At 29.8% G+C, this 22,168-nt stretch overlaps 1 protein-coding gene across 1 annotated transcript; it reads left to right on the plus strand.

Moving 5' to 3' along the window:
• Window positions 1-8,682: 8,682 nt before the first annotated feature.
• On the plus strand, window positions 8,683-11,010 carry LOC109810756 (uncharacterized). Its single transcript, XM_020374300.1, has one exon. It carries the CDS (start codon window positions 8,683-8,685, stop codon window positions 11,008-11,010), a length of 2,328 nt encoding a protein of 775 aa, XP_020229889.1.
• The last annotated feature ends 11,158 nt before the right edge of the window (window positions 11,011-22,168 follow it).

Raw genomic sequence — 22,168 nt, forward strand, 5'->3', positions numbered from 1 at the left:
GCATGGATGGTCAGAGATAAAATTCAACTGCTTAATGTGATTGTTAATGATTTAGATTTGAGTTTAAAACTTGTAGATGAGTTTGGGATGATTAGGGGAGGTTTAGAGCCTAAAAAATCTAGAAACACAACTAGGTTTTGTTGTAAATTTGCTCAATCAAATAGAAATTTGCTTAAGCGATTTTAAGGCAATAAATCTAGTGAAAATTGACTCAAGTAAATTTAGTGGAGAGATTCTCTAGTAAAAATTCGCTTAAGAAAATTGAAGATGATTGAATTAGACTTTTTTATCGACATACAGGTTGTAGCCCTAGATGATAACTAACCAATGACTTTGGAATCATTGAAAAAAGATGTTAAGAGCTAAAGATACAATCAAATTAATGAGTTATGGTCAAGTTGTCAAAGTTAGAAAATTATAATACATTTTTTTTTGTAATTTTTTGCACAGTAGATGATTAAATACGGTTTTGAGGTAAACACAAAACTTGTAAAAAAAATCTTCTTAACTTTCATATGAGATAAAAAATTAGCTTGATAGGTTAGTATATCTATATAATTCATGTGTAGATTCACTAAGTGACCAATAGGTGTGTTAAGCAACAATGTCTCACTCAATAAAATGTGATACATTAGTTGCTTTCTTTCTTTGTCATAAATGAAATAGTTTTGAATATGTATATAATGGTCATTTTGTTGAAAATAAAACCTGGAATGTTGGTTGTTTACATGAATGATAATGATGTTGAATGATGGGAAGAAAAACCTTCATAATTGATTGTGGTGTTAATGTTGATTGTTGCAATAGTTGGTTGCATATTTTTAAAGATGGTTTAAAGGAGAATAGTCAACTTCGATCAAAGCATTTTGTTAAAAATCATTTAAATTATGAGATACCTTGTTGTGGATCCTTATTGTAGAGCTTAGATCTCTTTGATAAAACTTCCTTTAGTTGAGAGTTGCCTTCTAAAGTGGGATCTCACTGTTTCTCAAATAAACCTGTCCTTAAACTTGATTTGAGAAAATGATATGAAGTGAGTCACTTTGTACTTGTATTAAAGGGTTAGGATGGGTTGACAAATTGTCAAGAGAATCCCAACCTAATTGAGTGGACACATAAGTTATAGATCATCGAGGGAATACCAACCAAGTGCTTTAATTTGAGAAAATAATATGAAATGAGCTACTTCACACTTGTATTTAAAGGGATATGATGAGTTAATGGCTTGCTAGGAAGAATCCCAACCTAGTTGAGCAAACACGTAAGCCGTGAATTGCCAATGGAGATAAGAATAGGTCATATTTTAAATAAGGGCCTATAGTTTGACTTGCTTAAAGTGTGACATGGCCTATTTAATTAAAAGGTTAGGTTTAAGCTTTTAAAAATGTCTTTTATTTAAAAATATCAGACTTAGACTCATAAAAATAAACATGATAGGCATTCTAGATTAACCTATTTACCTAATAATATAATAAAAGTTTACCAGATATTACATTATTAATAATGTAATTAACATTGTAATACAAGTCTATGGTTTGATTTGCTTAAAGTTCAGCATAGCCTATTTAATAAAAGGTTAAGTTTAAACTTTTAGAAAAAAATTATTTTAAAAAAATTATAGGCTTAAATATATTTTTAGACCCTTAAATTTAAGATAAATTTATTTTTGGTCCCTCAAATTTAAAATTGTTATTTTTAGTCCCTGTAATTTTTAAAAATTTTATTTTAGTCTCTCAGATTACCAATAACATATCTGAAAGTGACAAATTAAGATAGTTATGCAATATCATATGCATTTAATGTGATTTTTTACTATTAGAAACACTAATAGGTAGATTTTATGTAATAATATTTGATAATTTTCTTAACAAAATTTGAATATAAGGACTAAAATAATATTTTTTTAAAATTATAGGGATTAAAAACAACAATTTTAAATTTGAAGGTTAAAAATAAATTTATCCTAAATTTGATGAACTAAACACATATTTAAGCCAAAATTATACATAGACTTATAAAAACATGTTAGGCCTTATATACAGACTAACTTATTTATATATACTAATAGAAAAAGACACACTTCATGTCTTTTTATAGTTTATTTCTATATATTAAAATAGTTGTAGTAAAAAAAATTAAAATTTGAAAATAAATAATCATATAGAGTAGTTTTAAAAATTAAGGGTAAAATTGTTAAATGAAAAGTGAAAATAAAAAGATGATTATCGAAACATATCTCCTTTATAATATGTATAGATAATACAATAAAATTTAATGCATATTACACTATTAAGATACAATCAATTAAATAAATTTATAGTAAAAATTAAATTATTAATATTATTAGAATCTACATGAATTTTTCTTTTTGCTAACACTATAGGCATGATTAGGATTAGATCTCACTAGTTTTTTTTGCCAATACTTTTGGCTAGTTTTGCTTTTAACTTTCTAATTAATAAAAAAAGTATGCAACATTCTTTTAATAATTTTTTTCCTAAAAAATAAGTTTTTTTTTTTTTAATTTAGAAATTTGAAACTTGTCATTATTTTTTAACAATTTTTTCCTCCTATAATTGATTTACATAAAATTTAAATTTTTGTTGCATCTAAATAAAATTAAACATTTGAAAATCACTTTTCAATAAATTTACCTAAACAATAATCCATTCCGATTATAATTGATTATAATAATAGATTATACACAATCAATTATTTAAAAACAAATCTAATTTTCACAACTTTTTCAAACACACTTGTTATATCTTACTTGTTTTTTTTAAAAAAAAACTAAAATTTAATACTAAATTACTTTTTTTACCACGCAAATTAAAAAAGCACACATTGACCTATTAAAAATCAAGTTTGTTGTCTTATTTAACCTCATTAATATAACATAAGTTTTTAATAAGACTAATATGTCGAACTAGACTTTTAAAAATATAAAATCAAACTTATATAAAAAGTCTATGATAGATAATACACTAAGCAAGTTCAAGCGTTAATTTATAGAATAGGTCAAACCTATATATTCAAAGTTTGATCTAACCTAGTCTCATAATCAAGCTCTGCTATTCTTGATAGTAGTTCAAAGCCTTCCTAGTTTAAATAAACAATGTCTAAGAGGCCATGTAATGATGGTTCGGTAGGGCAAAGTTGAATAAATTACTTATTATTATGAGATTTCCATAAAGTTGTAGCGTGATAACACATAATGTTGATGTGGTTGTGTTGAGAATAATGCATTTACATAATAAATTGTTGATGTAACTTGATGTTGACTTGTGTTTTGTTGATGTAAATAGTAATTTTCTTTTATGCATGATTAATTGATGATGCTTTTATATCCTTAATGTTCTTGATATGGTGAATCATTTTGTCTCGAGCTTACCCTTATTTTTGTATGATTGCGTGTCTTTAATATGAGAGCAAACCGTAGGTGTTAAGAACAACATGTGATTGGGGGATGACTTTTAATGATTGCAATGATTATATCTTTAATACAGGAGCAAACCAAGAGTAAGTATTAAGAACAAGTGGTCGAGGAAGAGCTTTTAATGGCTTTTACTAAAGAGGTGTTCTTTTAAAATGTATAGTCGTCGATTAACACAAAATTATTTATTTTTCTTTATGTTTTGCACATGTTGTTCTAAGTTGTAATCCAATGAGAGAACCTTTATGTTGTTCTAGACACTTTTACGTTTTGTACATATGATGAGTCAACATAGTATTTGTGAACCAAATTAACTCACTTTAATACTTCTATTTGAAATAACACCTATAATCCAAGTATAATTATTAAAACTGAAAGAAATGAAGAATAAAATATCAAATTAAAATAAGTATCAAAAAAGTATTTAAATAAAAAATATAATATAAAGTACAATACTACTTTAATATATAAGTACAATATATTAGTAAAAGTAATTTTAAATAAAGTTAAAAAAATAAACCACTAAAAACTTGAAATTAATTTTAAATAAAACAAAAACAAATATTTTTTATTTCAACTCATATTAACCACTAAAAACTTGAAATTAATTTGGTTAATATTTTTTTTTTTTGATGTACCAAAAAAAAATATTAACCAAACAAGTTATATAGTAGTTAGATATCTTGTATTTATATATTGTAAAAATAATCTTCTCAATAGAAAAAAATCATTTCATAAACAAAATTTGTCTATAAACAAAGGGATGAGAATAGGAGGGAAATAATCCTAGCCTTAACCTTAACTTTCTTGTGAATTAAAAATCATTTAATTTGTGTAGCCAAACAACCCAAATTAAAGTCAAATAGTAACATCAAACTTAAATAAGAATAATTTTGCCACCGATCCCTATCACACAACCCTACTTAGCCAGCTTAGTTATTTTTTTTTTTCTTTTTGCAATTGAAGAAGCTGGGAAGGATAGAAGAGTAATTTGGCATGTTACAGTCCACATGGAAGCATATGATGGCAAGTTAAGGTTGTCTTGAGATGTTCCAACACATGTTACCGCAACAATAATATTTTTTATTGCTTCTGTCCCACCAAAGTTTATCCCTTCCACGGTTCCACCTGCTCCTGCCACGAGCAATACATACATTTCATCCTACACATAAGAAATAAATTTCGCAAAACTCTTTCTAATTTATTTCTTTTTCATTTTTTATCACTCTAGCCGATAAGGAAATCTAATAGTTATTTTGTTATCCAAAATAAATATAAATTAAAGATATATTATTTTAAAGTTAAAGAACAAATTATCAAAATCAAAGCATGATATTTTAATCATATAGTATACCAAAATTTTAAAACTAAATTCAAATTAAAATTGATCCAGAGTATGATAATTTTACTAAAGTAAAAATACCTCTAATGTAATATATTGTATATAATTTCAAATTTAAATCAAATTTAAATTAAAAAATCACTCTTATATATTAAATATAAATAGTTATTTTACACGAGATAAATTATATTTAATTGAGTCCTCAAACGACATCATTCATTCACATTTTATTATTATAATTTACGAGTTCCTAATGTAAGTAACACTAACTATTTCTTACAACACTTACATAGTTACATTACTTAAAAAGAAAAAGTCTCCGTATTAAATTTTTTACCAAGCTGTAATGTAAAATTTCTGTGTTCAAAATAGTTAGAAATTCTCATCTATATAAACTTTCCCAGTGAAAAATATTAATTCTTGTTGAAATTTATGGTTCGTTTATTATTTATTAGAAAGTGGAAAATATTTGATCTTTACAAAAATAAGAGGATAACACAAATTAAGAGTAGATAGATAGAGAAGACAAAAATTGAAAATTTTGTTATTATATAAATTATGGGATAATTTTTTTATCTTTTAAGTATGAAATATTTAAAAGATAAAATATTTATATATTTTTATTCAATAAATTTTATTTTATTATCATTTTCATTATTATCACCATATTTCTTAATATTAAAATACCATTGACTATTATTATTATTATGGTGGATTTAATGTTAGTGGGACAATTTATTTTTTAAAACATAATAACAATTGCAATCAAGAAAAAAGAACGAAATATAATTTTAAAAAAGAAGAAAAGGAATGAAATATGAAGTGAAATGAAAAATCTAATTAAATAACTTATTAATTATTAGAAAAACTGAAATGAAATGAAAAATAAAGTAAAGTTAATCAATGAAAAATAAAAGTTGACAACTCCAGATAAATAATTATAATTTGACTTAAATATAATTTTAGTTTATATAAAATAAATGAATTTTGATTTTGACCTCTATAATTTTTTATTTATTTTTCATCTTCTAAAATCTGAAAACTTTATTTTTATTCTTGTAAAATGAGTAAATTTTGATTTTAATTTCTATAAAATATATTTTTTTATTTTCATCCTTCTAAAATTTAAAATTACTATTATTTTCCTTCCTAACTATGAATTTAATGTTAATAAATAATACTTATTTAAAAGACCTATAAAAAATTTAAAATTATCACATACTTCTTATTTAAATCATATAATTTTTTGAGGGTGGGAGAGTGGAATGCACAATCTCATTACAACATAAGTTTGGCATGAAATTATTGTAATCACCCTTGACCAACAATGTCGCCAATCTCGTCATCATGGACTATTGCTTTGATTATTATCATTGTAATTGTCATCATTATTATTAATACTAGTAAGGTCGAGGCACTTCGTACCTTTATTAAAGATAAAATAAATAAAAATTAAGTAATTAATATATGTTGATCTAATGTTATAATTAGTTAATTAATTTTAGAGTCTTGATTTTGATAAAAATATTATTTTTTCTAATATTTTTAAAATGAAAGAATATAATGGTCAACAAAATATGGAGACTAATGTGGTTACTAAAAGGAGTATCTCCTTTATATATTAGTATAGGTTAATTTTAGGGTCTTGATTTTAATAAAAAAATATTATTATTTTTAGAATAAAAGGGTAAAATGACGAACAAAATGTGGAGACCAAGGTGGTTACTAAAAGGAACATCCCCTTTATATATTAGTATAGATTACTAATATTGTCGTCACCAACATTATTATCAATATTATCACTAATACCACTACTATTAAATCGTCATTGATGTCATTCTTGCTACCTTACACCATCAACATTATCATTATCACCATTAATATTGTCATTGTAGTAATATTAACATAATTAATATGAATTTTATTAAAAAAGATAATATTAAAAAGAGTAATATAATAAATTTCACATTTGATTTTCTTATGTTATATATATATATATATATACTAAACTATCACATTACAAAAAGTTGTCTCTTAACTCGATCAATGGCTTGGAATGTTTTCCTTAAGTCGTATTTTTTTGAAAAGTCCTTGTGTTAGCACCATGAAATCTATTTGTTCATGTTTTCTTTCAACATCGTGTCATGTACATTCAACTAGTACAAAGTATGAACAGCGACAAAGGGGTAGTAACTTGATGACCAAGCTAATTGTGCGTGGCATGTTCCATCGAGGGACAAGAACACACGTTACAATTACAAGAAGACTCAGTCGCATTGCATAGTAGAGTAGTAGATAAACTTTATTGTATGTACCCCTAAGGAAGGGAAGCCCAAGATTGGGTGGCTCCACGTTGGTCCAACTCTGACTAGGCTTTGGCACAAATTCAATCGGTTAAAGCCCAATTTAAGCAAAAAGGTACAGTGATAGCGGCTGAGGCCCTAAACTGGTTGGGTTGCCTATGCCACCCTTTTCTACATGTTAGTGTTTAGTCTCATAAACACAATAAAGAAGCATTTGCCACGCTGTCTTCAATAATTACTCCATCAACATGTGCTTGCCTACACCTACGCATGTGACCATGTCATTGTTATCATTTTTGGCTATCTTGTACCTTTCTCTATCTCCAACTTCTTCAACACTTTTCAATAAACTTCTATTTATCTTCATTTCTTCTAATGCCAGGTTTACTGCACCATCATCACACCTTTTTTTTTTTTTTATTTATGTGAATTATGGTATTGGCTAAATTAGAATTTATATATAGTTAATACAAATGATAAGATAAAAAAAAAATGGTATATGTACCAACCTGGCTTAAGGTCGAGCTCAACCGAGTTCATTAGACAATTTTGACCGAGATGACCATTTAGTCAAACTAAAGTAAATATATGAAATGTTAAGGTGTGACATCGGAGAAGGAAGATTGGTAATACACCTCAGCATATCAATGACATTGAATATGACTCAACCGCCGATAACCCTTAGAAAATAACCAAACAACAGTTACACGGTTACTCAAGAACGGCCACAGGTAATAATATATGCAATACATGAGATAGGAGAGATAACTAACTTGATCTTCGGAATCCTTTTTGCAGGTACATCTGAGACGCTTGGGCAAGAAGACCGGAGAGAAGGAATTCACCCCAGTGACCGATCTCATCTGACCTTGACTGAATCGAACGAGGTAGATCCCAGTTTTATTTGCCACAAATTAGCCATTTACAGCGAAGCAAAGCCAATATCTCAAAAGCAAAGAAAGATTGGTGGCGAGAGAAGAGAAGCTGTTAAAATTGAGACTCAAAAATTGTTGAATGCGGGATTCATCAAAGAGATTAAGTACACCACTTGGCTAGCCAATGTCGTGATGGTCAAGAAATCTAACGGCAAGTGGCGTATGTGTGTTGACTATACAGACCTGAACAAAGCCTGTCCAAAAGATGCACACCCTCTACCCAACATTGACAGATTAGTGGATGACACCTCGGGTTATGCTATGTTGAGCTTCCTAGATGCCTACTCGGGCTATAATCAGATCCTCATGTATCCCCCAGATGAAGAATACATTGTTTTTATCACAGAGCAAGCCAATTACCGTTATCATGTCATGCCGTTTGGACTTAAGAATGCTGGAGCAACATATCAGAGACTAATGGACAAGGTCTTCTCTGACCAGATTGGCTGTAACCTTGAGGTTTACGTTGATGACATGGTCATCAAAACGAAATCAGCCATGGATCACGTCCGAGACCTCGAAGAGATCCTCCAACAAGTCAGAAAGTACAACATGAGATTAAATCCTGAAAAATGTGTTTTTGGAGTTTAAGGTGGGAAATTTTTAGGATTTATGATTACTTGCCGAGGGATAGAAGCAAATCCAGACAAGTGTCAGACATTGATCAACATGAGGAGCCCCCAAAATCATAAAGAGGTACAAAGATTGACGGGCAGACTTGCTAGTTTATCTCGGTTTATCCCCAAGTTGGCAGAAAAAGCCAAACCTATTTTTAACTTGCTCAAAAAACCCAAGGATTTTCATTGGGATGACCGATGTGAACAAGCATTTTCTGATTTTAAAAACTTTTTATCTTCACCTCCTATTTTGACCAAGCCTCAGGCCCAAACCGATCTCTTGTTATATCTCGCCGTGATGGACAATGCAATCAGTGCAACACTCATGCAAGCTGACGGTAAAAAACAAATTCCTGTTTATTTTATCAGTCGTGTTTTGCAGGTGACCGAGCAGAGGTATCAAACTATTGAGAAGTTGGTCCTCGCCTTGATAACATCAGCTCGCCGTCTTCGGCCTTATTTTCAAAGTCATCAGATTGTAGTCAAGACTGACTATCCTATCAAACAGATTCTTCGGAAACCCGATCTAGCAGGTCGGATGACAGCTTGGTCAGTTGAGCTGTCTGAGTACGAAATTAAGTATGAAAGTCGGGGAGCGTTGAAAGCCCAATGTCTTGCTGATTTCATAGCCGAGCTCACACCCAGCGTTTCGTTGGAAGACCCATCTTGGACTTTACATGTTGATGGCTCATCCAATACCAAGGGTAGTGGTGCTGGAATTATACTCGAAGGTCCTAATGACATGATGCTCGAGCTTGCAATCAAATTTGATTTCCGAGCTACTAATAACCAGGCAGAATACGAAGCTTTGCTTGCAGGTTTGAGATTGGCCAAGGACGTTGGAGTCAAGAAGCTCAGGTGTTGTAGCGATTCAAAGTTAATGACAGAGCAAGTAGGGGGACGTTATCAAACAAAAGAACCACAGCTCCAAAGGTATAACCTCATGGTATCTCATTTAACCTCCTCCTTTGATCATTTTCAGATCGAGCATATTCCACGAGCACAGAATCTTAGAGTCGATTTGCTATCCAAGCTAGCCAGTACTAAACGTCCAGGACAACATAAAACAATTATTCAAGAGACAATCAGTACTCCCAGCTATGATTCTGCAGCAATATTGGCCAACACCCCTGGTCAGTCAAGTTGGATGACTAACATTTGGCAATACTTTACCGATGGAACTTTACCAAGTAACAAAGTGGAAGCTACAAAAATCAAAGCCAAAGCTTGTCATTTCACAATCGAAGCAGGTGAATTGTTCAAGAGGGGATTCTTAGTACCCCTTTTAAAATGTCTTGACTTAGATCAGGCCGAGTACGTGATGAGCGAGATCCATCGAGGCATCTGTGGCATGCACTCTGGAGCTCGGTCCATGGCAGCAAGAGTAGTCCGAGCTGGCTACTATTGGCCGACTATGAGATCAGATTGTAAGACATTTGTACAAAAATGTGAAGCTTGTCAAAAATTCGGCAACCTACATCAGCTACCTGCAACAACACTTCACTCCATGCAGTCAGCATGGCCTTTTGCATGGTGGGGCATGGACATACTTGGTCCCTTCCCAATTGCCAAAGGCCAATTGAAATTCTTAATTGTAGGGATTGATTACTTCATAAAGTGGATCGAAGCTGAACCTTTAGTGAGAATTACAGCAACTAATGTGCAACGGTTCACGTGGAAGAAAATCATCTGCAGGTATGGCCTACCTCAAGCAATCACCACAAACAATGGCAAGCAATTTGTAGATAAAAATTTTGAGCAATTCTTGAAGCAACTCAGGATCAAGCATAAAGTCACCTCAGTAGAACACCCACAAACAAATGGCCAAGTTGAGGCAGCAAATAAAGTGATTCTCCGTGAACTTAAGAAGAGGCTAGGATCTTCCAAAGGAGAGTGGGTTGAAGAGTTACCTAGTGTTCTGTGGGCATACCATTGCACACCACAGACCACCAGTCAAGAAACTCCCTATAAGTTGACCTATGGTTCTGATGCAATGATACCCGTTGAAGTTGGCGAGCCAAGTCACAGAAGGTTAACATTTACCGAGTCCCAAAATGGAGAACAGCTGAGCTTGGACAGAGATTTACTTGATGAAACAAGAGAACATGCCCGGGTACAAGAAGAAGCATGCAAGCTTCGAGCATCACGGAGGTACAATTCGAAGCTCAAACCGAGATCCTTCCACGAAGGAGATCTCGTCTGGGGAGCCACAGGCAATGCTCGGAAGGATACATCGGCAGGAAAATTTGCAGCCAATTGGGAAGGTCCTTTTCGCATCCTAGAATGCCTACAAAATGGAGCATATAGACTGACCGAACTCAGTGGCAAAGTTCTTCCTAGAACTTGGAACGCCACCCATTTGAAATTTTATTTTAGTTGAAATGTGTAAACCCAGGTAATGTACTCTTTTTCCTACTTCAGTCTTTTTTCCCAATAAAAAAGAAGGGTTTTGGCTGAAGAAGTTTTAACGAGGCATACCTGAGGTCAACAATAGAGATGTAATGCACATATAACTCAATATTACAAGTTCTCTCTTCTTCCAATTTTATTTCTTCTCTTTTATTGTCTTCCAATTTTACACTATGATTCTTTCCTTTCGCACTTTAACTTTTTGCTCATTTTTAATTCATTACACCTAAAAATTGGCCAAATCTGAGCCGATGTTAATGAATTCTTCCAAATCTGGGTCGACGTTATCTCTGATTCGAAACTTGGCCAAGTTTGAGCCAACGTTATTCAATTCGGCCAAGTCTGAGCCAATGATGAACATCTGGGTCGATGTTATCTTTAACTCGAAACTCGGCCAAGTTTGAGCCAATGTTATTCAATTCGGCCAAGTCTGAGCCGATGATGAATAAATTCATCCAAATCTGGGTCAATGTTATCTTTAATTCAAAACTTGGCCAAATTTGAGCCAATGTTATTCAACTCGTCCAAGTATGAGTCGAGGTTAGTTTCAATTTGAAACTTGGTCAAGTTTGAGTCAATATTAATCAAGTATTATTAACCTTGGCTAATTTCTAGATGACATTAATCAAGATTTCGAAATTGGCCAAATTTGAGCCATTAGCCAAATTTGAGCAATAATTCAGCCAAGTTTGAGCAATAGTTTAGCCAAGTTTAAGCAATAGTTTAGCCAAGTTTGAGCAAAATTTATTCTTTGTTCATAACACGGCCAAATTTATGTTAATCCTATTTTATCCATATATTAGATAAATCGGCCACGTAAGAGCCAATTTCACTACTTTCAACACAAGTTATTTACCTCAGTCTCAATTCACAACATGACTAAGTTTGAGTCAAATTTAAGCATAACAATGTAAATAACTTAATATTCAAAACTTCACAAGATTGTCAGCAATTACATAAAACGCCTATGAATACGTTAGCAAGCAATAGTAAAGTAAACATAAATCCTAAATGCAAAATACCCTAATGTTCATTAAATTAGCAAAGCTATTCAGTATTCTCTTCGTCGCTTATATCATCAGGGATGTCGTCTTCATTAACAAGTTTTCCTTTGAAAACATCATTGGTGATATGAACCTCTCTTAAGTCGACATTTGGGGCAATGCACTTCACTTGTCGTAAAGCTTTAGAAAACCCCTTCTTATGTTCTACGACTACTTCATACTCGGTAGCCTCCATCTCTTTCTTTAGCCTTTTGTTCTCATTCTCCATTTCTTGAATCTTCCTCACATTAGCAGCAATAACTTCTTGACAGGCTTTATTCTTCTTGTAAAGCTCCACCATCTCGCCTTTCAAGTTCTGCGTATTCTCCTCATGCTCCTTTGCTTTCCTTTCCAACGTCTTCACAGCTTCTGCTTGGACTTCTTTTTCTTTTTCTAACATACTCACCTTCTTCAAAAGGTCCTCCACCTTAGCTGCATATGTCTTATTCGACCTCACAGAAATCTCAAATGCCTTTGAGTTTTCCTCCAACTTTTTCTTTAAACTACCAACCTCAGCATTTAACGACCCAACCTGGGCATTCTCGGTCCTCAGCTTGGACATCAGTGCATCATTTTTATCCCACTTCTTCTTCCAATGATCTACCACAGCGATAGATCTTTGCAAAAACACTTGCACGGAATCTAAACCTTGGACAGGACCATCCTTTTCAATTAAAGCCTTATCATCGATATAGGCTGGATCTTCCTTATAAAATGACTCTGCAGTCAACTCGGCATTCCAAAAGGACTTCACGTCGGGTGACATGCTCACATGATCCAACCTCGATAACGGATTCTCAGTATCATATCTCTGATGTATTGATATCGGTCGATTTTTGGTTGACCCCCCATGCGGAGTCGGCGAACTCACACCGAGTTGAGCAATTGAGGCCTCCAAATTAGACACCAACTGTTCCGATGACTTAGGAACTTGTGCGTTTGAAGGCTACAAAAGACCAATTTGAAATTAGAGCAATTCACATAATCATATCATAGTTTCTAATAACAACGAGAGACATACCTTTTCTTTCTCCAAATCAATAACAGGAATGGTCATGTCTTTGGCCACATCCTCCTTCGGAGCACTTGAACTTACAACGTGAGCAGCACTCTCATGCCCCTCACTAATAGCATTGTCAGCAAGCTTATGCTCCTCAGTTTTTGACTCGTCACCTCCTATCTTTTGTTTCTTCACCTTCGGCTTAGGAGGCGCTGCATCCGAAATCTCTTCTATGTTGAATTTCCCCTTCAATTCACGCCATTTACTCTTCCCCATGATACCTACATCACCCAGCATCATATTATGTTAGAATCAATTCAAGATGTATTTAATCGTCATCAACATTATAATTATAACTTACTCTCTAGATCATCTTGAGGATTCTTTGATCCAGCAAGCACTAAAACTGACTTGCTTTCTAAAGGCCGAGGTAGCTTTTGCAATTTTTCTATATCTTCCACCTCGGAGGGTGTTAGTTCCAAACCTTCCGAACCAGAAAATTTAATAGGCTGAGATTGCCAGTAGAAGGGAAATCTCGGCTTTCCATTCAAGAAAAACACACAATCTAAACTCGGATCACTACATGTAGACCGAATTTTGACGAATTCTTGTTTGAAGTTCTTGTAGGATTGTGTGAATATTTGAAACAATCCTCCTCTTTTTGAACTCCCACTCAACGAAACCCAGCCAAAAGGTGGCTCTCCTAACTTTATTTGATAAAAATGCATAAATTTCAACACACTCACTTCCATCCCTAATACTGCACACAATATTTGAAATGCACGCAAAAAACCCTAACTATTAGGGTGTAGCTGACTTGGCGCTACGTTAACCTTTTCCAAGAACTCACATTCAAACGGTGTGAACGGCATTAGAACCCCTAAATCCTTAAACACGCACTTATACATATATACACTAGGGGACACATTTGATCCTTCGAAGTACACACGCTCTTCAAACAAACAGGGTTCTATCACGATTTGCTCTAACATAGGAGGCACCCAAAACTTCAGGTGATGCTGCAACACACTCACCCCCATTAAATCCCCAAACCTGCTGCTATATTGACCAACATCACCTCTTACCCATTCATACCCAGATGTTACAATTCTGGGATGAGAATCTCTTCGATTGTTTCCTCCCCTTTTTCGCACTTTCGTCTCCTCCGCCTCAACCATTTACTCTTTCCTTTACCACCTTTCATTCCACCCTATTCCCTCAATCTACGCCTTCGGGATTCGTATAGAACGTAGCTACAACTTAAACGCAAAGTAGCAGGGCTAAGGGAATACTTGGAAATGCAAATGCTTTACACACGATTGACGCTACTTTCACGCTTCGCCTTCCAGCACCTCTCTAACAAAGCGTATGAATGATAAGTGAATCCTCACGAGTGTATGCACAGACCCCTTTTTAATGGCTATTCTTACATCCCTCCAAAACCCAAATGTTTTCTTTAAAAATCACACATCCCCACGCGCCTGTCGTTTCGTATGTGATGCCCATTTATTACATCCCATCACTCTTCAACATGTGCGCTGAAACGACACGACCCCTTGGGTACCAACTGTCATTATCCTATCACTGTGGCTCCTCACGTCACCTCCAGTGTGCAACAATTCTTTGCGATATGACCCCTCATTTTTCAATCTCGGTCATCTCTGCATTTAGGCTACTCCGGCCTTATCAACCTCTTTCGCTCCTACCTCGCTTAGAGCTTAGGGGGCTTATGTACCAACCTAGCTTAAGGTCGAGCTTAACCGAGTTTATTAGACAACTTTGACCGAGATGACTATTTAGTCAAACTAAAGTAAATATATGAAATGCTGAGGTGTGACATCGGAGAAGGAAGATTGGTAATACACCTCAGCATATCAATGACATTGAATATGACTCAACCGCCGATAACCCTCAGAAAATAACCAAACAACAGTTACACGGTTACTCAAGAACGGCCACAGGTAATAATATATGCAATACATGAGATAGGAGAGATAACTAACTTGATCTTCGGAGTCCTTTTTGCAGGTACATTCGAGACGCTTGGGCAAGAAGACCGGAGAGAAGGAATTCACCCCAGTGACCGATCTCATCTGACCTTGACTGAATCGAACAAGGAAGACGACTTATCCGAGTTAGGGATCCGACCTGATTCGTGTAAGTACAGTATAAAATAATGTATGAGTATACAATGACTTCATAAAATTAATTTAGATAACGCATGTTAAATCGACAATTTTATTAGTCTAAATTTTAAATTAAATAATAATATTAATATATGTTTAAAGATTACAATGATAATAAATAATTAAAATTAAAAACTTATTTTATATTTCAACCATTTATCTAATATATATTTTTTAATTTTAAGGTGTAACGTGTGATTTTTCCAATATCATAAACTAAAGTAACTATTTGTTCAAGAAAATATAATGAACCAATGAATCTTGATACAATTTTACAATAAGTTTTAACAACAAATATATGTGCATAAAATGATATAAACAACATTTTACTGGAAAATTTATTATGTAGAGAACGATGAATCATATGAATAAAATTAAAATTAAAATATAAAACATACTATTTTAAGCTTATATAGGAAGCCTGTATTAGAAGAATGTGATTTTTATGCAAAAATTGGAACATTCAATCTCAACTCTTAAATTATAATTAAAGTTTTAGATTAAAACATTATAAATAAAGTTATCATATACCTCTATTATTATTAGAATCGTGATTATTATGTTATTTTCATTAAGAAAAAGACACTTAACCACTTAATTAATAATTTTTTAATATATTAATAAAAGTTATGATATATACTTTCAATGCGAATAAAAACTGCACATATATTTATTATTATTATTATGTAATATATTTATATATTAATTGACAATTTAATACTAAAAAATATATTAGGATAAAGTTTATTAGAAATATATGATATAAATATTAAACATCTAATTTGTAATCCAAGTGTGTGGTTCAGCGGTAGGGGTTGATCCACGCTTAAGTTAGGTCAGGAGTTCAAATCCTACCTTTTGTATGCAGCCGCGTTAAACCTTGGGAATGAAAAAAAAAACATGTTATGATATAAAATTTATATATACATTTTGCATATATTTATAATTATCCTTCTTCTAACATGTTTATATTTTGTAAAAGTATATTGATATATATTTATTAAATTATTAATTTATTTATAAATATACAAATAATATTTTTAATCTTAATTTATTAATAACATTATTAACATTGATGATATATATATATATATATATATATATATATATATATATATATATATTATTTAGTAGTAATAAATATACAGTCTTTAATACATAAATGAAAATTATGATATAGGTATATAATTTATATAATTTTAAATTATTATAAAAATATAATAATATTAATATATCAATTATTTTATTAGTATTAATTTATTAATATTATTATTTTAATAACATATTTACAAATTTATTTATTAGTAAATATATGTATAATTTTAGTTTTCATTGAATATATATATATATATATATATATATATATATATATATATATATATATATATATTCATATATTAAAACCAATCTTGTTAAGTGATACTGTTGGAAATAAAATTGAAAAGTTCAAATATCATGTTTAATATTTTAATAATTTATATTTTAATTTTACACGGTCATTATTCAGTATTGTTAAATATCAATATATTAACGTTTATATTATGTGACATCAATATGACACCATTTATCATATCATTTACTAATATCACGTCAAAAAATTTACCACAAAATAATTTAATGTCGAAAATAAAATATATTAATTACAACAATAGAAGTTTTTCAATAACTTAATCAACAATTAAAAAATAGATTAAAACAAATGCATTAAATAATTGTTAAAGATAGCATACATTATTTATAATAATAGGCAGTACACTTTTCAATGACTCAATTGGTAAAACATTCTGATAAATCTTCTCAATTTAAAAACAAATTAAATAATTAAATGTTGGAGATAAAATACATAAAACTACAATGCCAAAGATCTTTCAAAATTCAATTATCCATTAAATAATAACATGTAGATTACGAAAATGTTCATCATTTAAGAATATGTAACAAAAGCAAAGTCAAACCTCCTATTTTTATAATATAAACTTATTTAATTATTTTCAAAAATTTAAAAGTAGTTGAAAACATTTTTTTCATATTATATTTTATTTCAAATTTAAAAATTAGAATCCATTAATATAATGAATGAATGCTTTCAAGTCAATTAAATAAATTTTTTTATCGATAAATATTAATTATTAGCTATTAAATAAATATAAAAAATTAATATATTAAACTTACCAATGACACAATTAATATTTATTAATTATCCTATCCTCATTTCCTAATAATGAAATATATTTTTTTATAAAATATGTATTAAAAATCCACTCCTTTTCAATTGTCTTAACTAACAAATTGTTGGTGTGAGTGAAGTTAGACTTAAATTCTTTAAATAAGATATTATGAATGAAAAAAAAAATGTAATTAAAAAAAGACTTAATTAAAGGTGGTGAGTACAACAAGATTACATGACAAAGATTAATCATTTGAAATATCAGTGATACTTCACTTATTATCCAAAATTATCATAATAATTATTTCAATTTATTAAAAATATAAAATAAAATGATTAAGAAGAAACGTGTCCAAAGTGCTTCCTATTTGGGGAGACTTTTTTATTTTTCCATTTATTTTTTTCTTTAGTGATAAAATAGTTTTTTTACTTTACTTATTTTCGAAATAAATAAAAAACAGTGAGAAAACAATATTATTTTATTTTTGTATTTGATTTTATTTAAAAATAAATTTATAATTCTAATAAATGAATGCATTAATAAAAACATTTTTAATTATAAAAAAGTTATTTTATTTTGTATTTAATTATTTTCTAAATAAAAATAAAAAACATTATTATTAATTTATTTTTTGAATATGATTATTTATGTTAAAAAATAAAATTAATAAATATAATAAATAAAAATATAATAATCAATAAATAAATGCAGGAATTCAAACACTCAATAGTAACACTATTAAAATTCACTATTTTTCTCCCAAAATGACCTGGTAAACTATAAAATGTAGATTGGGATAGAGCTTCCCATTTAAAAAGCGCATAACTAATGGTGGAAAATATAATGCATTGATTATAATAATGAACACTTTTCTCATTAACTTACAAAAAAAAAAAATGTATTAAAAAAAATATTTTTTACACCAATTTAAAAAAATTTAAATAATTAAATGTTGAAAACAAAAATGTATAAATTACAATGTTGAAGAGCTTTCAATAATCCATTAAACAATAAAATGTAAGTTACGAATATGTTCCTTATTTAAGAATAATGCTCCAAAAGCGAACTTATATTTCTTTTCTTTATAATATTAAATATGATAAAATGAAGAGTGAAAAAAACCTCTAATATTTTTTTCATGTAATATTTTTTATCCAAAAAGTATAACTTTTTTTGACAACAATGAAAAAGTAAAACTTATAAATATAACTAAATGAATGTTTAATAATCAATTTAATGTCTTTTAATCTACATTTTTATTTCTAAATTAAAATTTAATATATTTTTTTAAAAGAAATGATCGATAGTTAAAAATAACCTTATATTATAATACAAATTATTTATCATATATTTAAAATGTAATTTTTTTGTTAATTTTTCTTTATTATAATTTTAATTATAATATTACTTATATAATCAACAATACTTATTTATCATAAATTTTATTTATATAAAATAAAATATTTATTTTGTACATTCCACGTGATAAAATACTAGTTTGAGTTTATATATATATATATATATATATATATATATATATATATATATATATATATCCAATCTTAATTTAAGGTTGTCAACTAATTCGGTAAAATTAACACATTCGGGCCAACTTACTCTGGGCTTTTATTTTATCAAGTCGATTGGGCCCGTTACGTTTAATGATTACAGTGTATTAGGCTAAGTTCGAAGTTCATGGTTGCAACCTAACATAGCTTTTAACTTTTAAGAAGAGCACTAGAAAAGCATTTTCTATAGTATTTATTTTTATAAAATTACACGAATACTATTATTTTTTTTAAAAAAAATTAAATTAAAAAATTGTCATTTGTCTTAAAGAAGATAAAAGCTCAAACAAACAGATATTATCAAACTTTTTTTTTTGTTTTTTTATTGTGCATTAAATATATTATACTATCGAGATCAACAATGTCTTTATATTTCTTTCCGTAAGGTGAAAAAGAAACTAACATCAACATTATTAAACTTGATATTTCCTTTTATTTTAAAATTTTCACATTTTTTTTTATATTTCTCTAGCTTTTTGTGACAAAATACAAAAAACCAATAGTCCGATTCAATTAGTAGATAGTTGGGTTCCTTAAACATGTTGACAAAAATTTGATTTTTTAACCGTATGAATTGAGAAAACTTTGTTGAGAAAGGTAAAATTCACTTTGTGATTTATATGTCTTGAATGAAATTAGTTTCAGATTATCAATTGGAGATATATTTAGTTTACAAAAGAGAAAAAAAAAACATGCAGAGCTAATGGACCAGACCCTTTTGTTATGGTCTGAATTACAAGACCTGGTTTCATTTTTTTGTTGGGCAAGAAGACCTAGTTCAGTGATGATACATATTAATCATTTTTCTATTGGGCTAGGCAATTAGTTTAGACCCAAAACAATGTTCAACACCCAACCCTACACATACACAACATATTCTGCATGGGAACAAGAAAAATCAAAATGGAACTAATGTGCATACATCACAATGTAGTATTTGCCTATTGTTTATTTTATTTTCATAATCAATTCTCTCACCATGTATATGTTCTAATGCAAAACCTCCAATTGAGATTAACTTTGATACACATTTTAATTATGTTCAATAGTTCAAAATTAATCTTGCTCAATTTTAAAGCAAACAAACACTTTACTAGCCAATGAGCAAGTTACACAAGTACCAATAAAGATGAACAAACATTTTCCGATGATAATCATACAATTTTGTGAACTTAGTAACAAGAGTTTTACTGAGTTTAGTGGTCTTGTCTTGTCTGTTTTAATGAAAATAAAAAAAAAAGTAAAATACAATCTTGTGACTCAGACAATGCTCCTTTTAGCAAAGAGGCAAGGGGAAAACAACAGGAATCCTCAAATTATTTCTCAATCGATTAACATACTGGTTTCAACATAAACCAATAGACGATGACACGTCAAAGAAGCATTGCCTGAGAAAAATTTCTATTAAAGGATTTTAAATGAGAATGCGTGACGAAAGTTGGAATGTTCTCCTATACATATATGTATGTCTAATGTGGTCCTGTTGATATTTAGCTAGATTAATATTTATCGGTGGTGACACTGTGACACAATTAATTTATAACAGTAGATTGATGGTATTGATAATGTAGTGTTTGAATATTCATTCCGTCCCAGAAGTCATAATGGATTCTGTTTGATACAATTCTAATAGTATTGTATTTTTTTTATTTTATTTCTTTCTATAATCGATTATATATCCGGTTGAATCGGAATAATGGTCGGGGTCACATTATGGTAGCTTACACTTTAGACACTTCCAATGCATCGATTGTGTGCATGTTCTCCCTTAGCACATGGAGGGCATTAGAGATGAGAGAGAGAGAAAGAAAAAGTGGAAAACTTAGAAAAGGAGGCACCAACAACCATATATAATCTCCTGTTTTCAAGACTTGTGAGGTCATAGTGGATTTTCATGATGGATGATTGTGGGTTTATACGAGTTAAAGTGATAGCAACCCCTATTACCTTGTGTTATGCCATATGCCATTTCGTGTGTGTTTAGTATCCATTTTTTAATTAATATAATTTTTTTTTTATAATGTCTGATTTATTTGAAAGTTGATATATATTTATCATTTCATATTAAACATAAAAGTTCTCATCAAGAGGTGAATATAAACACACACTTCTCGCTTCTCTTGTTTCTTTTTGCTTCATCACCAACCTTTCATTTCATTTCCCACCATATTATGAACATTTCTCTTGGATACCATGCTCACTTCTACACCATCATTTTTTTTAAAATTCAATTTTTGGTGCTCTTTTCCAATTTCACGAATTTCGTTCTGCTGTTTCTCTCTCTCTCTCTCTCTTTGTTTCCATGAATTTGGTAATATTATTTTAACTGTGTAATTTTGGTTAATTTATCAACAAATCATTATATATGTTTAACCAAAACATTGATGTGATGTGACAGAACAATAGAGCATCATATTAGCATGAATGTGTTAAAGTGACATTGGCACATTACATTAGAGCGGTCAAATGAATCCAGCCGAATACAAGTTGACATGTGTATATGTGGGTTGATCCAATTTAAATTGATTTTTTTTATGGATTACTTATTTGTAATTCATTCTTGTTCATGGAGTCAAATTGGTCTTTTTTTTAATTCAAATTAAAAAGATAAAAAATACTGATGTTAGAAATTAGTATGATTTAATTAATTGGATTAATTCAAATTTACCAAATTCTTTTTCAAGTCATTTTTGACACTTCTACATTATAATATAATTTTATAGGATTAAATATGGTATAAATTCTCATTTTAAAATGATACTAAAATTTATTCAAATTCTTGTTGAACATATTAAACCACTAGTTATTGGATCGTTATTACATCATTCACAAATGTTTAATCTTACAATTTATATTTGATACTTTTAATCTTAAATGTAGTAAAAATTTCACATCAATAGTAACTAAAATTAGTATATAAGATAAGAGAATTTGTAAATGTGGGTTAAATTGATATTTCATTATAAGAATGATAACATTTTTATTAAATATTAGATTTTAAGTTAACTAAAAAACTAAAATTACACAAAATAGTTGAAGATCATATTAGGAAAAAAAAAGGAGACAAAATTCAAAAAATTAGAAAAGTAGAGATAATTTTAATGTGAACTTTTAGTAGAAGATTTGGTAAATCCAACCACTTTATCTTATTAATTCCCATCTTT

This window comes from Cajanus cajan, chromosome 6 (assembly GCF_000230855.2).
Source record: "Cajanus cajan strain Asha chromosome 6, NIPB_CcT2T_4, whole genome shotgun sequence".
Taxonomy (NCBI): Eukaryota; Viridiplantae; Streptophyta; class Magnoliopsida; order Fabales; family Fabaceae; genus Cajanus; species Cajanus cajan.

Bases quoted from the DNA above. Each gene is read 5' to 3' on its own strand.
- LOC109810756 (XM_020374300.1), top strand. From the start codon at position 8,683: ATGAGGAGCCCCCAAAATCATAAAGAGGTACAAAGATTGACGGGCAGA.